At 37.5% G+C, this 25,567-nt stretch overlaps 1 protein-coding gene across 18 annotated transcripts; it reads right to left on the minus strand.

Annotated features, from left to right (window-relative positions):
* Positions 1-803: 803 nt before the first annotated feature.
* znf740a (zinc finger protein 740a) lies at positions 804-24,993 on the minus strand. Of its 18 annotated transcripts, none has more exons than XM_026168157.1 (21): positions 24,590-24,993; positions 22,026-22,188; positions 21,633-21,815; positions 20,874-21,020; positions 20,122-20,242; positions 19,797-19,880; positions 17,623-17,706; positions 15,729-15,812; positions 15,160-15,243; positions 14,597-14,680; positions 14,081-14,164; positions 13,343-13,426; positions 10,789-10,872; positions 10,332-10,415; positions 9,854-9,937; positions 9,364-9,447; positions 8,105-8,188; positions 7,620-7,703; positions 5,324-5,407; positions 4,729-4,847; positions 804-3,984 (listed from the first exon to the last, which is right to left on the minus strand). In XM_026168157.1, the coding sequence occupies exons 2-21, from the start codon at positions 22,068-22,070 to the stop codon at positions 3,811-3,813; spliced, it is 1,965 nt and encodes a 654-aa protein (XP_026023942.1). In that variant the 5' UTR covers positions 22,071-22,188; positions 24,590-24,993; the 3' UTR covers positions 804-3,810. The 18 variants fall into 18 exon arrangements, with proteins under 18 accessions (XP_026023942.1, XP_026023943.1, XP_026023944.1 ...); XM_026168158.1 differs by having other exon boundaries at positions 24,586-24,993; XM_026168159.1 differs by lacking the exon at positions 24,590-24,993 and adding an exon at positions 24,225-24,561.
* Between the last annotated feature and the right edge of the window lie 574 nt (positions 24,994-25,567).

A 25,567-nucleotide genomic window follows, 5' to 3' on the forward strand; every position in this document is an offset into this window, starting at 1 on the left:
AAGCTAATTATTGAGAAGGAAGTTAGTTTGAATGCTAGTTCAAAATAAATGCCAGGAAGTGTTTAAAAGATGGCAGAACACACCGTGGACTGATTAACACAAATACATTTAACTGAACAAGTGTATATTAAATTTATATACACACATGCCAACTTCATTAGGCACAACTGTTTCACTGTGCGTTAATGCAAATATATAATCTGCAAAATCAAATGTCAGCAACTCAGTACATTTAGGCATATAGATATGGTCGAGATGACCTGTTGAAGTTCAAAGTGAGCATTAGAATGAGGAAGAAGCGTGACTTTGAGAGTGGCATGGTTTTTGGTGCCAGACAGATGGGATACAACTCCTGTTAGCTAACAACAGGAAACAGGGAACAGTTCACACAGGCTCACTAAAACCGGACAACAGAAGACTGAAAACATTGCCTGGACTGATGATTCTCAGTTGCCACTGCAACATTCAGGTGGTAGGAACAGAGGTCAATAACATGCTCTACCTTTTGAACACCAGTTACAATGTGAGCATGAACAAATCACAATAACCTCTTTTTTGTGATTGTCCTGATACTCTTCACTATGGGTTACAACCTTTGTCATAATAAGCTCACATAAACACCAGAGGAAATCATCTCTGTCAAAAGGACAATAAATAAAAATGTATTAAGTAGAAGTTACATTAAAATAAACAAAACATGGAGCCACCTTGATGTTAAATCAAATACAAGTGACACATCATTGAAGTGTTTTTTTTAACTTACCTGAGATCAAAAACACACAAATTTTAAAAAAAAAATCATATTCCTTTACAAATTCTTTTTTTTTTATTATTTCAGCATAATAGTAAGAAGCCTCTCCTCTGATTTTCATACAGTTGAAACTAATTGGATCACAAGGGTACATATTAGTTAGCCCATTTTACATTAATCATTGTAACATTTTTTTAGGAAGTTATTCTTATGCACTCATTTTCCTACACAAAATAATCAATATCAAGATCCTATCTTAACTGAGGACCATAACTCTGCATGCAAGACTAATAAAGAAAACAACTAATCTGTGATAGCTACTGTTATGCTGTTGTTCATCTAATACCATTGTCAATATAATTTACTACAAATACCAGGGACTTTGTATAAGAAAGAAAACATTTTCTTGCAGTACTACTGCCTCTAGTGTCAAAAATCACCGAACATCCTGGGCTCTCAACTGTACTGATCCAAATTGTTCTGTCCGCCTTTCGTGTCAAGTTCAGGAGAAATAGGCTTTGTCTAAAACCTAAAATCTAGTACAGATTGAAGGACAAAAATATCCATCTCTTTTTTTGTCTTTTTTTCCTTACACTCCAGTGTTTACAATTTCATCAGAATAAAAAAGGTCCTTGAAACAATCATCAAAAATGTGATGACAAACTCGCAGACAAAAAAAAAAAACAGAAAATAAAAGCCTCCTTTGATCTGTCTGTAAAAAGAAGAAAATAAAACCTCAATCTTACAACAGGGTTCTATTGCATTTAACAATGAGAATACTAAAAACAGTGAATGACAAAAACGTATTAACAAGTGACGTCTACTATATATTGTATTGCCCTTTTGCCGTTTTCAGTATGTGCTCACACCAGAAGTGTCCCTTCCACAGATTGGGAATAGTGTTTCCACAGCAGAGGATTTCATTTCTCAAACTTGGCTCCTCTGCTCTTTAAAAGGCCAAGCCGCTGATAACAGAATCCCATCTTTGTGCACACAGATTTGATAATCAATGGACCATTTAAAGAAAGCTTCTCATTAATACTTTTGGTAAAACATCACTCGACTCAGTCTTCCACTTCTCTGTATCGAACACAAACATCTCTTCATCCTACAATTCACAGACCATAGAAAGCGTGGCGGGACTCCCATCTCCACAAGTGTCATCTGGACCACTCACTATTTATCCGAATAAGACCGTAGTTACCAACAGATTATTCGCCCCAGTCTGCACTGACATTTCTGGGTTAAACAACAGGACGACGTGATCACAAGTTTACCAGTCACAGAAAGGAGCGTGTTTGAGAAAGTCATTAAAAAGCAGCAAAGCGGGCCCCGTGGGGCCACTCCTTGCTGTACCGAGTACTTTCAAAAGTTCAAAAGGTAAAAGAAATCGCTTGTAACGCTATCATTTAGTACTACAATGACTATTTGTGTATCCGCAACTTAAGGCTAAACCCAAAGACGTGACCGTTATTCCACACCAACTGTATAGTAATGTCTGGATGAAAAAGCAGTTGTTAGGTGTGCGGCAGAGTCAAGCAGGTGTTGATCCTGCCGTGGCCTGCGACCAGCCAAAGCACCGCCGCGTGGAAAACAATGTAGCACGACTGTCTTCTCACACGGACCGCCACGCGCAAGGGCCTCCTTTTTTTTTTTTAAGGATTATATTCTGTGTTACACCATCACCAGTAGCTATGACCCAAAATATTCAGTTATCACCATAAACATGACTTCTAAACAGAAGAGCACATTAGTCTGGTTCAGCGCCACTGAATCCATCCACATTCAGTAACCACGACAGCTTAAGGATTAAAAATAATAATAATATGATGATGATGACGAAAGGCTAGTAAATACATCTGATCCACAATAATAAACGGCCAAGAAAAAGGCAGATGAGAAAAGAAAAGAAAACAACAGAAACATACTAAGGCCACAAGATTTTGTATACGCCCACTAATCTCACAAAGTGATCTGTACAAACATCACTGGACTTCAAAAGTGGCTAACCTGCATCATTATACACCAGGATCTATGCAGCATGAGCGAGCAGAGGAAATGTCCTGCTTTAGTGCTGCAGATCTCTATACATGTTCTGTATATTTACAGCTGAACACCACCACACGCCCTCAGTACACATGAAGGAGGGCTCGCCAAGTCTGCCGTCCTGTGTGTGACGCTCTGGGACCCGACACACGTTAAGTGCGCATCTCGTCGACTGCAGGTCGCACTTTCGTTTCTTGGAAGTCCGGGTTTTACAGTTATTGATATTAGTTTTATGTCACACAAAGTTACTCGGGTTTTCTCAGGATACGATGGTGACGGTGGCCAAAGACTGCATTTGAGCCAAATTCCAATTTACGTCAACACCTTGTTTTTCTTACAAAATAATCATTAAAACTGGACCTTCCGAGCTGAAAAAGCCAGGAAACACTTTATGCATCACATCAGATTTACACAGTAATAATAATAATAATAATAATAATAATGATGATGCTTTCAATGACCTGTCTTTATGCTTAACACTGTCTGATACAAGGCAAGTAAACTCCGGTCTGTACATGAAATGCCAACATAGTTTCCTCACTTTACCTGGAAGAAAAGTTCAGTTTTAATAACTTTAACCTAAAATGCTTTTATGATCCTTTCCAGGCCAAAGAGAATAAACAACAACAAAAAATTAGAAAGAAGCTCAAATACTCTTCTTCTCCACCTCATCGCACAGTCAACCGTTTCCTGTCCGAGTACCACCAAATGCAAATTTTTTTTTTTGAACAATAAACTTCTTTTTTTTTTGCAAAAATCAAATAGATTAAGTACAAAACAGGACCACCGTTTATCACAGAAAAGTCTCATCTTAAAAAATGGGAAGAAACAGAAACACAGTAAAAAGTCAACAAAAAAAACCCACAAATGTCCCGCTGTCGTTATTAATCCCAAGACTCGAGCTGCAAGATCAGTCTGTGCTAGAATGTGATGGCACTCTGCACAGAGCTGAGAAGAAACCCTGTGGCTTGTCCCGTCTCTGGAGGTGTTGTGGATCCAGAGAAGATTGAATGTCAGACCGCCAGTCGACCCGGAGGTGGATGCAGGGGGCTCCAGGTTGGGGGTGCCGGTGGGGGTTCTTGGGGATATGGGCGTGGTTCGCAACAGGGCTGGTTCTCTACTTTGGCTACGCCGCGCCCCTGGCACAACCGCCGATGTCGCAACAGTCGGTCTGTGCGCGAAAAGTTCTTCAAAAGATAAATATTAGACACGGTCAAATTCAGGTCAATTTCAAGGTCATCATTTTAAAAAATATGATAAAATGAAAAATGTCAGAGTAAAATGGAACTATGAAGGAAGGAATTTAAACCATACATGATTACTCTAAACTCAGGCGTGTCAGAGGGCAAACAAAGAGTGGGAAATGCAGAGAAGTCCCTAATATTTCAAAAAAGTGACTAACAATGTGGAAAAACAGTTGTTCCCTATATATAGACTTTATCCAGATGCAGTGCCATCAATCCATCCAAGTATTTATATGGCAGCATATTTTAGCATTTCTAGTTTTAGTGCATCGATAGTGGCAAAGATCAAATCACTAGTGGAGAACCCCTCTTCTTTTTTTCTAAGAATTCAGTCTGTGCTGATGAGCTAGACCCACTGTGGCTTTCACTGATAATTGTATTTATTTCTGTATTAACGTATATATCTAGTTCCATCTTCACTCAAACCATAACCCACAGCACGTGCTGCTTCAGTTAGCTCGCCACAGAGCAAAACAAGGACTACTGTTGCTAGGTGCAGTCAAAGGCGGTGGAGCTGGAGCTCATCTGCAGTATGAGAATCTTACCTCTTAAGAAAAATAACTTAACAGCCTGATGTCTAAAGGAACTGAAAAGTCTGGTGGTGCTGATACGACCCACTCAAGTCCAAATTTGAAATTCAGCACGTAAGACACCTCACGCGTGTACGCCGTGTTTATTCATACATACCTGCTGGCACCGTTCACACTGGTAAGGCTTCTCTCCACTATGGACACGCTTGTGTCTCTCAAGGTGGTAGCGCTGAATAAACCTCATATCACACATGTCACAAGCAAATGGCTTCTCTCCTAAAAGAGCACACAAATACAAAGTCAATGCATCAATTTTAGCGTCTTGTACCAAACTGCAGGCAGATTTTTACTTACTAAATCTTTCTTTGCAGACTAAATTTCCAACACTTAAAAAAAAAAAAAAAAAATTTAAAAAGAAAAACATCAGGAAAAAAACAAAAAACAACTCCCTTATTAGTAAGTTTCAACAGTGAATTTTCAGCATCTGATAACTGATGTTCTAAAAAGGCCTCGTCATCAACTCATTATGTGTAGATCAAAGTGGAATTTCATGTTTTTGTGGCCCGGATGTACACATGATGGAGGGCCCACAAATTGGGGCAACTTTTTTTTTTTTCTCTTTTTTTTTTGGAGACTGGTTCAACATCCCATCAAATGACTTGACAATCCAAACTCGAGTTTGTTGTGACCCAGTTATGTTTCAAGCGCCAGTGCCTTTCTCCGAAATAAGGGTACGGTAGAGGAACGCATACCCGTATGAGTGAGGCTGTGTCTCTCCAGGTGGTTACGCTGAATAAACCTCATGTCACACATGGAACAAGCATACGGCTTCACCCCTACACACACAGAGCAATATATTAGCCCTACCACTCACAAGTCCAACAAACACAACTTTCAACCTAACTATGCACTCTGTACTTTATTTTTCAGACATAACGCCAAAATGTTTAGACACTGCAACTACACAGCTCCGACCATTGGATAAACTAATAGACTTCAGTTAGATTTTAACATAATACAGGAGATACACATTTTGAAACAATATCACCAAAGCCTGTCCTGTGTGCTGTATAAGATTAAAGTCATTGTGCATCAATAATAAATAGAAATCATAGTATTTATTCCCTTTGAGGTTTACAAATTTGATGTTGGACCATATCCCCTCTTTACTAATATTATATATATTTAACTAAGTTACTCATGTTTGAGGCTTTTGTCAATATGTAGTGTAACAAATACTTTAATAGATTACAGATTAAATTACTACAATCATAAATGTAAAAATAAAATGAGGGTAGTTAAGGTAGAACTGGTAACTGGGACTATGTTTAACCTAGTTGTTTTACACTGGTTTGTCAGTGACAATTGGATTTTGCAACATTGAGCTAATATAAAAAAAATAATTTGACTTATTTTGTGGTTTAGGCTATGGGTGAGAGCTAATGCACCCATTACTGGGACACAGAAGTATCAGAATTGCCATTTCATACCTTTGATTAAAAAGAATCAAAAGACTTTAAGGACAAATTACTAAAATGTACACAAAATGTGTTTCGTGTTCTAAACATTTGATTGTTGGCAATCTCAGGTATTGGATTTGGAACGGGGTTTGAAATGATTATGACCAAACCCTACCTATAAGGAGATTCTTTCAAAAAGCTTTAAGCCTTCTCAACAACAAACCCAGAGTAACACCTGGTATTACAACTTTAAATGTATGCAATCTGGACACATTATCTGTCTAATGAAATCTGATCCATAGACCTTTGGATTAACATTTTAGATTAATTGCATTTTCAACAGATAAACTAAATGATCAGTACTGCTCTTAATCGGGAAAACATGATTAAGTGCTGGTTCCAGGGTCTGTTTAAATCTCCTGGTATTAATACCAACCCAGCTACTGAGTACGTGTGTGTTTCTGTTTTCATCAATGTTGATGCTCTAAAGTTGAAATATCAGATTTTACTCGTTGACACAAGTTCTGTGTGTAGTGAACAAAAAAGTACAGATACAAATGATGGGAATAAGCCTCCAACATACGTCAGGGCTCAGCCTTAGACAAAGAGTCAGCCATTTGGGAGCTGCTCAGAGCAGAGTCCTTATCTCAACCAAGAGAACCCAGCTGAGGTGATTCAGGGCCTCCAGGACACTGTAGGCCAAGAATTTCAGACTTTTCAATGCATGAGGAGACCCAGGGGAAGACTGAAGACACACTGGGAAAATTAGATGTCTTGGCAGCCTTGGAAACCCCTCAGGGTCCTTTGGCATCCAATTATAATACACAGGGTTTTCTTGATCTAGATAATGTATCCAGATACACATCACAACCAGGTTTAAATGGGGTGAGGGTGTTGGTCAGATATTCTGCAGTTCATATATTAGATTAACCAAACACACTACCAAAAAAAAAAAAAAAAAAAAAAAAAAAAAAAAAAAAAAAAAAGTGTGAACAATGGCAATTCAAACATTCGGAGCAACTAACCAAACCCCTAGGGGAATAAAATACTGTTTTAGATCCAAAAGTATTCTCCCTAAGAAGTGCTAAACAATGTGCCTACTTTATAACTACACAGAAGTACCCTTTATATTACACAATAAAAGTCATCTACAGTACTGTGAAAAAGTTTAGAAACTCGAGTTCTTAATATCTTTTTTACATCAAACAATATTATGATTAAGGTGTCTGATTGGCCCAATTCATTCTTTAGTAAAACAACCCTAAATAAATACAGTTACAAAGAACTTAAGATCAGTGACAAAATGAACATCATATTCTACAACAGATGCCCTCTACATGACCATAACATCATGGAGATGGTCTGGGATTACATGGAGAGAACGCGCTGAAACAGTCGATACAGACAAGAAAATTGTGGCACGTTCTCCTATAACTAACAGGCAGAATATGAAGTCTTTATATGGAGTTACTTAAAATGAACTATTCGTGGCATCATCTTTTAAAATAGCCTTGCTTTATTTTGACTGTCCAAAACCTTTGCACAGTACTGTATGAAATGTGATAAGGGCAGGTGCGCGGACGCATACCCGTATGAGTGAGGCTGTGTCTCGCCAGGTGGTAACGCTGAACAAACCTCATGTCACACATGGTACAAGCAAAAGGTTTCACACCTAAATGCAAAGCATCAATATGTTAATTTCAGGTCTTTGAGCTTCTGTTTTACAATCCATCAATCAATATTGTACTTTTAACATCAATTTACAATTGATGGGTTGTTAACCATGCTTCACTTGTTTAATCTAGCCAAAGATTACGCTCTAAATCCAATTAAGAATACATTAAAACTGTTGTTCAAATTTCAAATCCACAGCTAAACACATCTCATGAGCTGATGATATCATAGTCCAAGATTTACGTACATGCCAAGATTTGTAATAATGTTTCCTTTCACAGATAATACAGGATAGCCTTGATTAAGATAAGTGCACTACTTAGTAAGAATAATAGTAACTGTCCCTATATTTAACATAATGAAAGTACTGTAGTACGGGTAAGGTGGGTGGACGCATACCCATATGAGTGAGGCTGTGTCTCGCCAGGTGGTAGCGCTGAAAAAACCTCTTGTCACACATGGTGCAAGCATAAGGTTTCACACCTAAACGCAAAGTAGCAATATTATATTACTTTACCTCAGTTTCCATGTTACCAATAAAAATCTAGGCTATTATTCATTAACCACACATTTGCCAATGCATGCAAAACAAAGATGCCAAATGTTTTCTTCATGAAACACTAGATACCCACAAAAATCAGTTAATGGACCATTTTATCTATATAAATCAAGATATTAGTACTCCAAAGTGTTACAACTGAAGCTCGGGGTAAACTTTAATAAAGACCATCACTTTCTATAAAAGCATGGTCGTACTGTCACAGTTTGTGGAGACAGACCGTGCGGAGATGTGTGTGGTGGACCCAGGACCCCTGTTTAGTCTTAATACTAACTAAGCATTTTGATCTTTTAGGCAAGTAATGAAATAGGATTTCACAAGAAATAAGATTCTCTGATTTTTCTAATTAGCCAAATGTCTCTACAGTCCAGAGTTCTACAGTTAATTTTGTTTCAAAAGATGCTATGTGCTCAAAAGGGTGTCTATTATTTTAATTAGATTACTAGAGATGCACCGATTGACTCATGAAGGAGCAGAATCGTCCTTTTTCCAACATTGTCTGCCCAGACTGGCTCCCATACGTTGGGTTACTAATGAGTTTCATGCATGCTTAATCAATTCACATCCATGGTCACAGCCACACGTTAACATGTCATTAGCATCTAAGTTCCTCACTGTGAGTCAAGGCACAAAGTTTGGCAAACTAAACTGGGGAGGATCACCACAAAAATGTTTGAGACTTAAATCACTTTGATCCCAGTGACTAAAGCTAGCCAGATCTCAGAGCCATCTGCAAACCAGGAGCCTCGGTATAAGCAACAATTTTTAGAGGTTAATATCAAGGGAAATTATGGAGATAAGTGAAAAACACAAAAAGTCAATGACCCGTTATGTGGTGAAGTTACAAGGATAATGGAAAATGATGCAGGCCCTGACATTTGTCTTGTTATACAAATCTGTTGAACCTGATTTGTTTGGTAGGTGTGTACAGCAACCGGATTCTCCAAGAAAAATTGCAATCGGTGCATCTCTATAATTTCCCTATATAGCTATGCAAGATGTAAACTGGTGGTACTTGGTAATACTTGATATTGGTACAATAAAAGCTGTGTGACAGTGACCAATATAAAGTGTTATGGGCAGGTGCACTGACGCATACCCGTATGTGTGAGGCTGTGTCTTGCCAGGTGGTAACGTTGAAAAAACTTCATGTCACACATGGTACAAGCGTAAGGTTTCACACCTAAATGCAAAGCATTAAGGTATTATTTTCAGACTCGTTTTTGTGTTCACAATCCATCAATAAGCAAATTACTTAATTTATTCAGAATTGATGGGTTGTTAACCACTATTATCAATTTCCTTTTTTTTAAAGCTGTAACTTGTTGTTCATCCAATTCCAGTAAAGAATACAAACTGAACCAATTCTCAAATCCACAGCTTAACACATTACATGAGCTGATGATGTTGCAGTCCTGTATTTCCTCACAGTCACATAAAACGTTACAATTATGAACATAATGTAGGGTAGGCTTCATCAACATCATTCTTCTGGCCACTTTAAAGTAACTAGCATAAACAGCTTACTCGTAACAAAATGCACATACAGTCTGATTTCAGTGAAATGGGTAAGGTGGGTGAACGCATACCCATATGAGTGAGGCTGTGTCTCGCCAGGTGGTAGCGCTGAAAAAACCTCTTGTCACACATGGTGCAAGCATAAGGTTTCACACCTAAACGCAGAGTAGCAATATTATATTACTTTGCCTCACGGTCTCTCGCTCTTTTTCCTTTATTTTCTTTCTTTCCTTTTTTTTTTTTTTAATTTAGAAAAAAATATTTAAGCTATTGGTTATTAACCACACAGTGGCCAATTCATGCAAAACCAGAACTTTTTCCCCCAAATAAATTTAGATTATAATTGCCAACAAAAATCAAAGCAGCAAAATACTGAATTATGGTTATCCTGTTGATTCTGACTGCTGACAGCTAACAAAAGACAAGAAAATGTTTATAATATTTATACATGACATGTTTCCTAAATATAAGTAATAAGACAAACTAACTAAATTAAATGTGCACACTTGCTAACAACACATGTCATGGGCACGGTGCACGGACCCATACCCGTATGAGTGAGGCTGTGTCTCGCCAGGTGGTAACGCTGAAAAAACTTCATGTCACACATGGTACAAGCGTAAGGTTTCACACCTAAACGCAGAGCATCAAGAGAATTATTTTTGATTCTCTACAACAGAGAAAAAAAAAAGTATCTATAATTATGCCTGATAAATTAAATGTGCCAGTGTGGATTAAATTGATATCTGTGGTTAATAACCAATGTCATACCCCTGAAGTAACTTACAGGGGTACAATCTAAGATGCTTGTTTCAAATTACAAACTTCCCAGAGGGGCTATTAAGTTCACTTAAACATGAGCTGATAATGTCATCTAGCTGAAATTATACTTTGAATGAATCTTATCATAAACTGTGTCTGAATACAGATTTACAAGACTAGCTCAAGCATACACATGTAGCAGCATCCTAATTTTGTGACAGCTTTAAGATTGGCAGACGCATACCCATATGAGTGAGGCTGTGTCTCGCCAGGTGGTAGCGCTGAAAAAACCTCTTGTCACACATGGTGCAAGCGTACGGCTTCACCCCTATACACACAAAGTACCAGCTTTAGCATAAAAACACTCAACTGCCAAAATTGATCCATGTTAAACTTTACTAATTCCTTAGTAAAGTTTGGCTGCACTTATCAGCGCTTTGTTTAAACTGGAAATTCCAGCGTGCTTTAATAATCTGTCATTCCAATTGAAAACATTTGCATCTCTGAATAATAAGGACAATGCCCTCTGTGCAGAAAGTAGAATTAAAATTTTCCTAACCAAAAAAACCAAACCTATCAAAATGACAAAAAAAAAAATATAGAAATAAAAAAATTGGGTTGAAAATTGAAGTCCACATTCCAACTAGCACAACAAAAAGTTTTTCACACTATGTCAATGGGTGCTTCTAATCGTGTAATTTCAACATACCACATACAGGTTTTCTGGAATAGATTTGTTCACGCTGATCACAGAAGGTGTGACAATTTTAGGCAGTTGGCAAACAACTCTGCACAAGACATTAAGTTTGCACATTCATTTGCGGAGCAAGAATTAACAGGAAACTGCTCTGAAAATCATCATACAGAACCTATCCTAGCACCGAAGCACAAATTAACTTTATCTTCCATAAGAGAAATCTGTAGTTTGGAAATATACAGCTTTTTTTTAAAAGAGAGAAGCTTGTGTTAGTTCCTGACCATCACTTTGAATGTGAAATGACACGATTATGTGGGGGGGGACAAACAAACACTGGCCTGGATAGTGGCAGTCCCGATCTAAGTGACATTCCCATCAACTGAAAAGATAATGTTTCCCTTAAAGTCCCCTCCCACTTCTTCCAACAAGGCCACAAAACCTACACCCCTTAATTCAGTTTGTAAATTTGCACAACAATTCCCAATGAACAAATCTTAAATTCAGTATCAACATGTAAAAAACAAAAAAGCCCACTCATCTTTTAATAAAAAAAAAAGAAATGTTTTCATTATATCAAGATAATTGGCTAACTGTAATATTCAAAGCTGCAAGTAATACAACTCCTTTTTCTGTTCTTCCCCATACACACACAGTTTACAAGGTTTAATATAAAAAGTTGATACATACTGTAAATGATGCAAATATGACAATGTCATAGCTGTCAATATCATCTTTTGTACTTTTGAATAAAAACATTAGTTGCAGACTCACCACCTTCATGCTCTTTCATTTTGAGTTTAATTCCACAAAATAAAATAAACAGTTGAAATAAACTAGCATTACTTTTTTTTCACAAATGTTTCATTTAGAAATGCAGTGTTGGTCAAGTTACTTGAAAACAGTAATTAGTTACCAATCACTGATTACTTCTCCCTGTAAGTAATCCAGTTACTTTAGTGATTACTTATTTTCAAAAGTAATTAGTTACTTAATTACTTAGTTACTTTAAAAAAAAAAAACAAAACCCCAAAAAACAAATACCCCCCCCACCAAAAAAAACCCCACACGATACACAACCTGAATATATGATAAAGCAATAGACCTTTCAGCCTAATTCTACTTTTTCTGCATTATCCATCATATAAATTTGAATCAAATGAAAAAGTGTTTTAACTTTATGCACATTGCATCAAGCAAAAATTCAATTATATGCAACTGTCTCTGACTGGAAGAAATTTGTTTAACATTTAAACCTATTTTCTGCATATTCCAGTGAGTGGGGCCAGTGAAGGTTTGCTCGGTGACGCAGCAGTCATGTCAGTAGGGGATATCCAGGGGTTTCTCTGTGAAGTTCACATTCCCATGGCAGCGTGCTATGTGCTTGCTCAGATTTAAAGTTTAATACTTCGCTGTTGAAAGAAGTTTTCTTCGCATGTAGAGTGTAGAGCGGACGCTAATGTTTTTGTCACTTTTACGGAATCAAACTCAAAGTAATGTCAGTACTTCGGAGCTTTAAACGCTGCATGGTCGTACTCTCTCCATATTATCCATTGTTGATCTACACATGTCTGTTGCTGCCACGGACGTCGTATGCTTATCATTGTCATCAGACACTCTCACAAACAAAATCACAGTTTAGTAACGCAGGCTGCTTACGGGAAAGTAACAGTACTCTAATTACTTTTTGCAATAGTAATCCCTTACTTTACTCATTACTTGAAACCCATAATCAGATTACAGTAATGCGTTACTACCCATCTCTGCCGAAGCATCAAACAGAGTTACCACAATAATTGTTAGGTTAAAAAAAAAAAAGTACACATAATTATGACTTTAATAGCTAAATAAACACTAGAGAGGTACTGAGTTTTCACTTTATAGTCATCATGTCATTTCATATACAAAGTATGGGGGAAATATTACTACACAAATTCTTACAGAAGATCCTTACAGGTAGATCATGACAAATTAGCATTTGTCAGAAAAGTGATAGAAAGCAACACAAACTCGAGTTTGAAGCAGCCATGTAAACATTATTTGTGGGCACATGCAAGGGAAAGTCAGGGTGAGAGGGGGGCAAGATTTAAAAAGTGAGGCATACCTGTATGAGTGAGACTGTGTCTCTCCAGTTGGTAACGTTGTATAAACCTCATGTCACACATGGTGCAAGCATATGGCTTCACTCCTAAAGACAGCACAACAACATCAGATGTATTTCAACACACTGGTGAAAGTGATGAACACCACTTAAATAAATGACAGATTAACTATTGTAGCATGCTTTTTTACTGACAACACATTACACTGAAAAGACTAACAATATACAGACATTAAAAGGCGTATTAAGAAATCAAAAATAATCAAAGAAACCGATTTTTACATCTTAAAGTTTGGTTGAAACTTAACGATTACCCACTAAAAAAAAAAAAATTAAAAAAGAAAAATCACCAACATTTAGTTTCTCCAGATGTGGGGAAACAGGTACTTGCAAACGACATTTTATACTACCAATGTCTGCAATTTAAAGGCTTTTTAGTGTAGTGTATCTTTCATTCAATATACAATAGTCAAGAATAACCATGCAATAGTGCCATTACAGTGTTAATCACAAAACAAGGTAACTGACAGAGTCACTTTTTCTGTGGACAGTTTTCCAACAAAGCCTAAAAGCTCTATTAAACATTGTTTTTTTTTTTTTTTATGAGGGGGAATTAATTTACCAACAATGTGATAATTATAGTATCATATAAGACGGTGAAATCAACATAAAACAAATGAGTATATGGTTTATAAATATATCAGGTTTCACAGTGAAAGGGGAACAATTAATCAAGCATACCAGTATGAGTGAGGCTGTGTCTTGCCAAATGGTAACGCTGGAAGAACCTCATGTCACACATGGAGCAAGCGTATGGCTTCACCCCTAAACGCATACAGTGTGAAATTTTAGGGGGGACAAAAATAATAATAATAATAAAAAAAATTAAAAAAAAAAAAAGGTTCTCATGAACTATGTGCACAAAATTTGTCAATCTACATAAACTAGTCAATATTACATAATAACAAGAGCAAGTACTTTCATGACCAGCTAGTTCTAAACATACAAGACAGAAAAACGTGTCACATAAACCCTAACAGCAGTTAGCAAATACAACGTACACAACAGAAAAGACAAAACTATTAATTCTTAGCGTCTAACAGTCAAGAAAATGAACTAACAAAAAAATAAATAAAAATAAATAAAAATAAATCACAGCTTGCTTTGTGTCTGTCGGGTAGGTGATTCACACACATACAAACAAATATCAACAAGCCCTAATGGTGTTAAGTGAGAGGGACAAGTAAAACTTAGTACCCGTATGGGTGAGAGTGTGTCTTGCCAGGTGGTATCTCTGGAAAAATCTCATGTCACACATAGAGCAAGCATATGGCTTCACCCCTGCACACACAGAGCAAAATCCTTTGAAAATAATAGTAATAACAATAATAAAATAAGCACAATGAATTCAAGGACTCACTTATATAATGTATCCAGACATGCCAAAAGCAGTGGCATCAGTACAGTGCCACACTAAATGCACATGTCTAACATTTCATAATCTGTTAACATGTCTGTAAATAGGGTGGGTGGTGGGGGGGAAAAAAAACAAGCAAACAAAAATGTCTTTTGCCAAACTTAAAACTTTTCATGCCAACAAGCTTTTTGAGAGCCAAAATTGACTCAAAGTACTCATCAAGATGACTGTTATTGTAACACTGAGGTAGAAAACTGAAATGCACTCCTTATATGCCTCAACAGTTAAAAATGCTTGATGTTTATGAGTATTTGGTCCTATAAAAAGGAGTGGCCTGCAAACTTAAAATTGGGTATTTGGGCACCAAGACAGGGTGAAAAAAAAAAAAAAAGCAGACCCATACCCGTGTGAGTGAGGCTGTGTCTTGCCAAGTGGTAGCGTTGGAAAAATCTCATATCACACATGGAGCAAGCGTATGGCTTCACCCCTACACACATAAAAGTTTGTAAATATCAGCTAGAAACGGCATCAATTTTTAACACATGACCACAACTCTTCCCTTAGAATAGCTCTTCTTTTTGTTTCACATATTATACCAATCGGCCTGAGAAGCCAACGCACAATTTAGATTTGGCAGTGGTTATAGGAACTATGATAACACTCGACTTATTTCAGTGAAATTTTGAAAAAAAAACAAGATAAACAAAAACGGTATAAATGTACAGATAAAGTAGAGCTTTCAGCAGGGGAAAAGCTGAGGTTGTTTGCATACCCCTACTATGTATGCAAGATTTCAACTAAAGGTTTACCACTTTTTCCATCCTCCTATTACATGTCTGGATACATCCTCATGCTCTTCAACATGTTATTTATTTTTTGGGGGGCTGGAATCCTATTCACGATGCACGAAGGTAGAAAGCTAAGACACTTAAAACACGTCTACCTAATGAACTACGGTAAGCAGACGCATACCAGTATGAGTGAGGCTGTGTCTTGCCAGATGATAACGTTGGAAGAACCTCATGTCACACATGGAGCAAGCGTACGGCTTCACCCCTACATACACAAAGTATCAACATATTAGCTAAGACCTTCCTTCAAAGGAAGGCATCAAGTTACTCAAGACTTTAGCAGGCATTTTATATTCTAACCAGGCTTCATGCAAACAGCGATTTGTTTTACATTCCATCAATGAAAGAAAGGGGGGCAGCTCATTTTCAAATAAACTGAATAGCACTATGAGGGGAAGAAAAAAAAAAAAAAAAAAAAAAGCAGCAACAGGGCATAAGCCATACATGTCAGCAACGAGACAACTAGTGAGCGCGATTACACCGGCCAGCCGAAGCACAAACATTCTCCAAAGTTAACCATCACTCGTGGAAACAAAGCATTTTTTAGCAAATGGTTTTTCCTCACACAGTGTACATTGATTCCATTTACAGCAAAATTAAGAAAACACGTTGCTAGATGCGTGCTTCTTTCTTGCACACCAAAATGATGGCCTGCAAAAGCTTACAATCTGCTTTCTACCATAAAGTTACAAGAGACGCAACTGAGTAACTGTATGAATGTTAATTAAAAAGCAAGGCAGTTACAGCTTAGAAACATGAAGCCCTCAGCCATTAGTTTACATTTAAAATGTGGACATCAAAGGACTATTCCCATAATATACCATGGCCAAATCAAAGCAACTACTTAAATATGACTTTTCTCATACAGTTAACAGAAATGTGAAATTTAGACAAAACAATATTTTCACATTACTGAAATGTCACTTTTCAAAGAAGAACAAAAAAAAATACTAATTGAACTCTTCAATCTTCGTTTGTAGATCAACTAAGTCAATTATCAATAAGTAAAAGTCTGTTTTTTTCATGATTACTTGGTACACAACTATGCAGCTATAAACAACAGCTGATGGCAAGCTTTACTCATTTTGCCCGAAGTGAAGCCGCAGAAAGAGTATCAATCCGGGATTACACTGGCTGTGTGTGATGACTTGACCTCTAAGGGACGGCCAATATTTTGTGGCTTCAGGTAACCCCAATAGAGCCCCCAGTTGTTTGAGTCAACACTTCCTGTTTCGTACACTAGTTGTTCTTTAGAGATTCACCACAAAAAATAAAAATAAAAAATGTACATACAATTTAAAAATGTTAATAAAGTGAAATTATTCTCAGATGACAGTCAATTATTTTTAAATTTCATTTCAACAAAGGTGTTGTCTATTTTGCTCTTCACAACGAGCACTTACCCAAATACAGCTAAAGTTCAAACATGACAGATCAAACCCTTGGAGCACATTTGGAAACTTCAAATGTTTGGACAACTTTTTTTTGGTACAAAAGTCTTGTCCCTTGGCTAAAAATTGCATGAATGAAGATTTTTGTGCACAGCAATGGTACAAGAGGGATTATGTACTTTGACAAGTCCACCACTTTGGGCAATGCTAAATGCTAATATTTGTCGCTGTGTGCATGAAATTTAACATTCTGATGTATACTGAAGTGTCTTTTTCAAGCGTTAAATGATTGAAATAAAGCAAATCAAATGCTGATGCATTTTTGTACCATGATATACTTTCCCTTTCCTCTCTTCTGAATATATTAAAATTCAGTCCTTTCATGGTACAACAAATACCCTAAAGGGCTCTTTAAACAATGTGTTCAACACTTACTCAAAAGTTCAATCCCACAAAAAAATGTTCTCCTTTTACAAAAAACAAAACAAAAGCAAAACTATAAAAGGCCGTTTCCCAGCTGCATGTTTACCTGTAAGCTGTTTGTGTCTGATTTTAAATGCATAAATTTTGATTTCAGAGAACTGATTTTAAAAGTTAAACTGGGTACGGTAAATGGACGCATACCCGTATGAGTGAGTCTGTGTCTCTCCAGGTGGTAACGCTGGAAAAATCTCATGTCACACATGGAACAAGCGTACGGCTTCACCCCTACACACACAGAGCATAAAATTATTAGCTATTCATTCTAATAAATAAGCGATTATATAAAAAATTATATAATATATAATGTAGAAAACAAAGAACAGATGCAATTTTGCCACAAAGTGCAAGTGGTTACTCTTAAAGATTATTAGTGAATTTTTAATTACATTTATAAAACGGGGGGAATAATGGGGCAGCAGCTCTGACCTGCACATAGTGCATAGTATAAAACAATGAGGTTTTTAAAAAAATCCAAGTATTTTTTTTAAATAAAATCCTCAGTTTATATTTTATATAATTAAAAACAAAACAAAAACAAAAACACAACAAAAAAAAACTAAGAACATAGTCCTTTGATGTCCATGCAGTCATTTTTACTACATATAAAAAAAGAATTACATACAAAAATTATTTAAATGATTTTAAACATGCACAAATAACTATGCATTGCATGTTTTGCAGTCTGTGCTTTCAGGTATTCAAATTCACAGAAACAGGTCCACAGGTCTAACTCCACTTTTAAGTCCACTATCAAAAAGTCTTAAGAGAACTGTGGGTGTTGTCATTTAGAAATTTAAGAATATTGGGGAGGAAAAACAATAAATCATTCATCTATGTACCGATACTGCTGGTTTCTAAACAACCGTTTAGAGAACGTTTACCAACATATATCTGCTTCTGAATTGAAACTTGTATAGGAACTGCATGCAAGAAAGTCTTGGCAGATATTTGGGAAAAAGAAAAAAAAAGGATGGTGTAGAAGAAAGGGTAGTCAAATGTGGTCTGTTGTACTTGTGTTCCATCATTTTGCACTGTAACATGCTGTACTGCATAAGGTAACATCAGAAAACATGGGTATATCTGCCATGAAGAAGTTTAAATAAAAAAAAAAACCCAAAAAAACCCCCCAAACTATGTTAAGACAAGTGTGTCAGACAGACATCTTGGGAGGATCAAACAGCACTGCACAAACAAAAGTCCAGATCAGAAATGCTTATCTTGCTAATTAAAAAGGAAACACAGCCAAAGTCTAAGCAAAGAGCCAACAAGTTGGAAAGAAGACCCAACAAATCAGTTTGAATTTGCACAAAGTCACAACACAGACTAATTTCCTGAGCTGTACCAAAATATAGATGCTGTATGCAATTGTTTGGCTATTCATCTGTTAGATAAGCCATCTCATTTTACACACCTTGACTTCACCTTACTACTGCTATGTCCTTTTTTCCTCTGTTTCTTTGCTGTTTTAATGGGTTGAGCAGTGGTGGTAATTATTCGCTAAGCTTCAGAGCTTTGGTAGTAATTTCAGCCTCCACAAGACCTACAGCTGAACTCTGCTTCAGGGTTACGGTAGAGTTAGCCAAAATAAACTAAAAACAAAAACACATTTTACTTTATTAGAATAACATAACCTGGATTTTAGACAAAAATGAATTGTTTAACAGCAATACGGTGTTACAAAACTGACTAATATACACAGGCGTTTAATTTTAGTCTTTGTAATTTGGTCAAATTTGTAAACAAGCAAGAAAGATTCTGCTGTGCAAGTTTATTGACTGAAATGGACTGTATTATGTTTACAGTTGTAATGTTAAAACAGAAAACTACTAAAATGTATCTTAATATTTACACACAAAAATAAAGGAAAAAAGTGCAACTAAAGACAACGAAAAAAAACCCCACTCTAAACACTAAATCTAACACTGAGCACAGAGAAATTTGTATCATCATTTCTGTTAGACTAAATTAATATACATGCTAAAATTTTGCAAATACTTCTACAACTGATGCTGATCAAAATATAATCCAGAGGGAAGAAAACTTGTTATAAATGCTGAAAAAGTAAGAGTTTTTAATAGTGGACTCGGGGTTATTGGACCACACAGTATTCAATTTCCCACTGTAAACTTTCCAGTTATTGGGAACACATAATTATCAGACTGAACATTTTGAGGTGAACAGATTTTGGGAGTGGCTTTGTTGGAAATTACTGTCCACTGACAAAATGAATCCTGAGCATCTGTCCATTGACTTAAGTGACAGACTACATAAGTAGTCAGACTTATGTAATATGGGTACGGTTAAAAGACGCATACCCGTGTGAATGAGGCTGTGTCTCTCCAGGTGGTAACGCTGAATAAACCTCATGTCACATACGGCACAAGCATACGGCTTCTCCCCTAAACCGAAGAGCACCAGTTTTAGTTAAAGTCCCCACAGATACCGAGTGGCTGTGAGGCAAAAGCTATTACCAAACAATGTTTTAAGCAGGCCATTGCAAAACTTCACAGTCGCTGCACACTCCTAGACTCAGTATAACTCAAGCTTTCAAAGCCTCTTTTAACAAGTCATTCACATATTTAGGCAATAAAGGCTGTCCTGGCCTAACTGCACTTGAGCTGTTCCAAACACAAACCATACCTGTATGAATGAGGATGTGTCTTTTGAGGTGGTATCCACTCCTAAACGCTCCGTAACAGTGATCACAAATAAAGTTTTTCTGCACTTTGGATGATGGACCATTCTCATCGCCACCTGCGCCCTACGGAGAATGGTCAAGAACAGTGGTTAAACAGTTTAAATCCTACACCTTCATTGTGTAGTAACATTTCAGTTATACCCCCAAAAAAGCACCCGTCCAACTGATCAGAACTGGATGATATTCTAATTTTTGTGAAATGTCAGCAAGTGCAGTCCTATAGCTATTACTCTCCTAAGATATAAAATGAGAGTTATTTATAACCACTAATCCTTAAAATCAGCAGTATGAATGAAGACAACATAAAAGGTTGTTTTGTTTTTCAAACTACGTCATTTACATCTGAATTGACAAAATACCCCACAACCCCTTCCAATGGCCTAATGCCCTCATGTTACTGCTCCCCCTGTTATGCACACAACTGCAGTTATTGTGCTCTGCTTCACTCTGCTCCCCTCCCCCTCTTTCCTCTCCAGAGATCCTCCACCCCCTCCACATCTTCCCTGAGCTCCTCCCCCCACCCCCACACAAACAAAATGTGCACACAAGAGATCCAAGTCAGGCGCACTCGAATAAAGTTAAATGCTTTAACTACAAAATATGTACAAAGCGGCTTGGGCGCATTTTCTGCAGTGAGCAAAAATTAACAGACGCAACAGAGACAATTCCCTATTTAGCAATCAGAGCCACTGACCTTCCCTCCCCTTCCTTCTTGTTCTCTCACTTTACAGGGCGTTACTGATTTCCTGTTCTTTTTTTTCTGCTGCATGTCCTCGTTGGCCCTCATCTCTTTCTCATCCAGCAGGCGGGGAGCTTGGAATTCACCTTCCTTCCGGATAAGCTACCAAGCCAGACAAAAAAAAAAAAAAAGAAGAAGAAAAAAGTTAATTATTTCCTATTTTTAAGAATGTGTTAAAAGTGCTCTCTGAGACAAAACAGTATGGACATTACTGAGCTGAAATGATGCAGTTTAGCCATTATGTCCATTTCTGCCAACGCTGGAAGCAGAGGTTGGTCACATATAACAGTTGAGGTTTGTATTTTCTAATTTTAGTTAAACCATTACATACTTTAAAACCATTTGGCACACCTTCTGATGGAGAACTGATAAGTGCTCTTTAATTTTCTGGTAATTGCAAGTTTCGTTTGCCAAAACAAAAAAACTTCTAAGTTGTGGAAAACAAAGGAAAATGGGCTAAAAAGGGAACTAACTACGCACCCTTGAGTATAACTTGTTAGTGCTTAGGTTAATTCCCTTTTCCATCACAATTTCAATCTATATCCAATCTAAATTATAAGTTAAAATGCTAAACAGAAAGCAAAAGTTGTTTTAAACTGGGAGAAATCACAATAGGATGACCTATTGTGCCAAGTGTTTACACCCTTCAGAATATCAGTAACACAACATAAAACAGCCCAATTTCCACTCCACATTTCCCACGTGGGTCCTAACCAGGGGTGGACAGCTCATTCCAGATGGGAGGATCATATGGCTCTGAGGAGCGCGGTCAGGTCCCTCTCTCTGCGGTGGTGCATGGCCAAGTGGAGCCATCATTTTTTTGGGTGGAGCGGCCATGGAGCTGGCCTGCATCAGGGCCATACTGGACAGGACCGCTTCGCAGCCAAGCAGCCCCGCCTGCAAAGAAAGAGAGTTAACAACAACACTTTACCAAACACATCAAGCATTTCAACAAATCAGCAGTCTGCAATTTCAAATGATCTGCATCTAAGACAATACTGCGAGTAGCACGCAATGTGCTTTGGCAGTCATCAACGACAACATCCTGAGTGACACAAGACTGCAAGTAAAGTTATTTGTCACCACTTTGGTGTTCTTAAAACAAACCCATTTCATATGGTCGCGGACTGAGCTGCTGGGCAGATGTGACATTGCTGTTGTATATGTGAGCGCAGGGGCAGGGGTGGGGACAAGGTCATCCAGAGATCCGTCAGTCAGGATGGTCGGGCTGGTGGGAAGCCACACCCACCTCACTCATCAAGCATTAAAACTGAGGAAGAGGAGGATGTGGATGAAACAGACAAACATTAAATTACAACAGCAGCACCTGCTGTCTTTACCGTTACATATGCCAAAGAAATATAATACAGAAATGTGTCTCATTTGGACAAATGATTGGACGATTTGCATAAAGGGTTTACTAACTGTGGCTAAGATTTACTTAATCGTGCTATATTTTTACCTTACACCTATGTTTTTTCCCCATTTTATAATAAACACGCCAAATCATGATCAGATATCATACTCATCTCATAAAGATGAGATGAGTATGCATTATAATAAAAAGCATTATGATAAAAAGTAAAAATACAAAAACTCAGACAGAGATGATTATGACTGCAAGAGATCATTAATATGGGTGCGAAAATTTACAATTCGAATCTGTTTTGTTCCCAGTTCTGCATATTAGATTTGTCTGTGTTGAGACATTAGTGTGGAGGTGAATTTAAGTGATATGCATATAGCATCGATTTTACAGTAGCTTTAAGTACAATGCATGCAAATTTATAACAACTAAATATTCTTACACATTTTAAGTTAGCATCACTTCATTTATGTGCAGCATATAGATGCAGTATATGCTGCATAGGTTGTAAGGATCGTAAAGCTCCGTGTTTTGAGAACCATTTCTGTTAATCTACTAAATACTGTAAGCCTAGTGCACATCAAATGATAATTTTTGGTGTATGTATTTGGATGAAGTTTGGTTATGAAAATTTCCCCAGTAGTTTAAAAAAAAACAAGCTCTGCGCCAACAATCTAAAAAGGTCCACTTTGCTCTAGGTAATAAATACGAAACTCTTGTAAGGCATCATGAAAGGTCATTTTTAGTCTAGCTGGTTTCAATTTGTGTAAAACCTTCAGGTCTTCAGAATTAAGTATATATTTGTGCAAAAACAGAAACGTGTGAAGATTGGCATACTGCAGAGAAACTTCAGCAGAGTCAGACAAATCACATTTTAAAATACCAGGATGACTGATGAGACAATTAGCATGTCCAAACACTTAAACATGGGAAGTTCTTTAAAAAACAAAAAACAAAAAACCATGTATCATTTATAGTGCAGGTAGTGCAGGACATATGTTAAGTACGAAAGGTAACAAAAGAAAAAAAAAACATGTAAAATACAAACCAGAATTCAACATTTAATAGCACAAAAGAAGCAGCTGCGTGGGTGCGAGTCTATCAGGGGAGGTTATTATTATTTTGAAGGAAATAACTCAGATTACATGAATCCCCTTGTAAAGTACAACTTGGGGTGATATCATGGAGAAAACCTTAGCTGTTGTGGAATATATATGAGCGAGGGTGATTATTAGTGTGCTGCTGGAGACTAATGCAAAAGTGCTTGCAATGCAATAAATTATAAGCCTAAATAAAGTAAAAAAAGCACGTAAAGTTCTCCGACTGCACCCACGCTGATCGTTTGCATTTAAACGTGCGTTTTGTATTTTTAAACACGAGGTTTGTTAACTCGAATGTTACGAGGAGGCCATTAAATTACCGAAAGAAACACTGCTCGGTCTTGTGAAGGGGTTCTCATGGGGTTTTGTGTTAGTTTGAAGGATCGTTGTTATACTCACCATTATACGGATTAAATGCTACGCTTGTGCAACACTATAAAGGTTAACCGTGGCCAACAATATTTTTTATAACAGGTTTTCGCCATCGGCGTGGGTTAACTAAAAAGGGCTAACGTTGCTAGGAAAACAGACAGCTAGCGAAATGCTAACATCAGCCAACACTGATTAAAACACTACACGAACACGTCGCATAGTTATTTTCAGTTTTTAGTAGCTGTGTTTTGTGATGGCGGAGAAAATTAAATGAGCCAATATTATTATATTATACTGACTATAATATAATTTATTAGCTTTACCGACGAGTGGCCTTCAAACTACCACCCAACCCATCATTAGTTCTGCTGATGCTGGAACAACCTAGCTAACATCAGCTAGCTGCTCGCGGGCGCCCTCGCCCACTCTAATGTTACTGCCAGTAATCGAGCAAATTTTGAAGCCCACCTGGTCACCGATGTAACACAGCTGCAAAGCGAGAGTATATATCTTGCTAGATTTATGTAATAATAATATTATTATTATTTTTACAAAACGACGCTTCTTACGATATAAGCTAAAGCGGTTCAAGACAAGACTGAGTAATAAAGGCATTCGTGATGGCCGTCGCAGCGAGTGCCTCCCCCTCCCGACGAATAAGCTAACATTTGTTAGCGGCCTAGCGAGAGCTAACATTGACGCCGTAATTTTGTGCAAACCCCCATTTGCTCTACTACCACACGGTGGATTTTGCAGATAAAGCTACCAGACCGCGTAATGCACATTTGGAATCCGCGGAGCATCTGAGAAGAAATGAGAATATATTTACCTACCTTTCTGCTTCACTCGCCCGACGTTTTCTGTACCGTCTAGTTTACAAACACAGGAAACGCCACAGGATGTAACCCACTCCCCCACACAGCAGCAAAGCCTCCTCAAGCGAAGAGAAAAGGGTCATCTTCTATCAGCTCCCCGTGAACAAGAGAGCCTTGGCTCGAAAGGGCGGACAAAAACTCAGTCCATTTTCATAAGTGGCGTGGGGATTTTGACGCCCACTCCACACTGTTGTGGTGCTGCTGGTCTCTGAGTTTGCAGCAGATACAGACTACGACTGAAGAGACGCAGACGAAAAGGAGCGAGCGCTTAAAATGACAGAAAACAGGGACGTGCACACAAACACCGGAGGGTTATAGTAGTAGCTCAGTCTGCTGCCGCTTTGCACATGCTTGGCTGAAGTGCACATGGGGCCAAATTAATAACCATCACTAGCTCATTACTATTATTATTGTGGACCCTGCAGCTTTTATTCCTATAGCAATATTAGATTTGGTGACGTCATTGTCAGTAGTGTAAGGATCACTGATTTCTTTTAGTCAGTTTCATTCTGCACTTTGAGTCTTCCTTTTGTATTTGCTTTACACATTAGCCTGAATTAAACACATTTCCTCTAATTAATCTATATCAATCGGTGATTAGAATAGGCTATGATTATTTTATTTTTCATTAATAATATAATGCTGGATATCATTGATTACTTATTGGCTTTTATAGTTTATCGCATCTTGTAGCTTGTGTCATAAAACTAGCCTTACTGGTAATGTAGGCTAGTGTAGGCAGGAAATTTTTTGGAAAATTATTACCTTTTATTAATTTGTTAACTTATTTTGGCACAACACCTAGGATATTTTCTTTCTCATCCCTGTGATGTGTTCATGGTGCAGATGTAAGGTAGCGGTCGCGGTGTTTCAGCATCTACAGTAGCTGGCTACAGAGGAGGAGCAAACACAAACCCCTCCTCTGTAGCTCCTCCT

This window comes from Astatotilapia calliptera, chromosome 5, assembly GCF_900246225.1.
Source record: "Astatotilapia calliptera chromosome 5, fAstCal1.2, whole genome shotgun sequence".
NCBI lineage: Eukaryota > Metazoa > Chordata > Actinopteri > Cichliformes > Cichlidae > Astatotilapia > Astatotilapia calliptera.

What these genes read in the sequence shown, in the direction of transcription:
- znf740a (XM_026168157.1), bottom strand. Translation starts at nt 22,070, where the DNA reads ATGTCACATCTGCCCAGCAGCTCAGTCCGCGACCATATGAAATGG. An exon ending in TCCGCGACCATATGAAATGG is followed by an intron (nt 21,816 to 22,025) that starts GTTTGTTTTAAG and finishes CTTTCTTTGCAG; the next exon opens with GCGGGGCTGCTTGGCTGCGA. An exon ending in ACACAGCCTCACTCATACTG is followed by an intron (nt 13,427 to 14,080) that starts GTATGCTTGATT and finishes TGCTGTCTTTAG; the next exon opens with GAGTGAAGCCATATGCTTGC.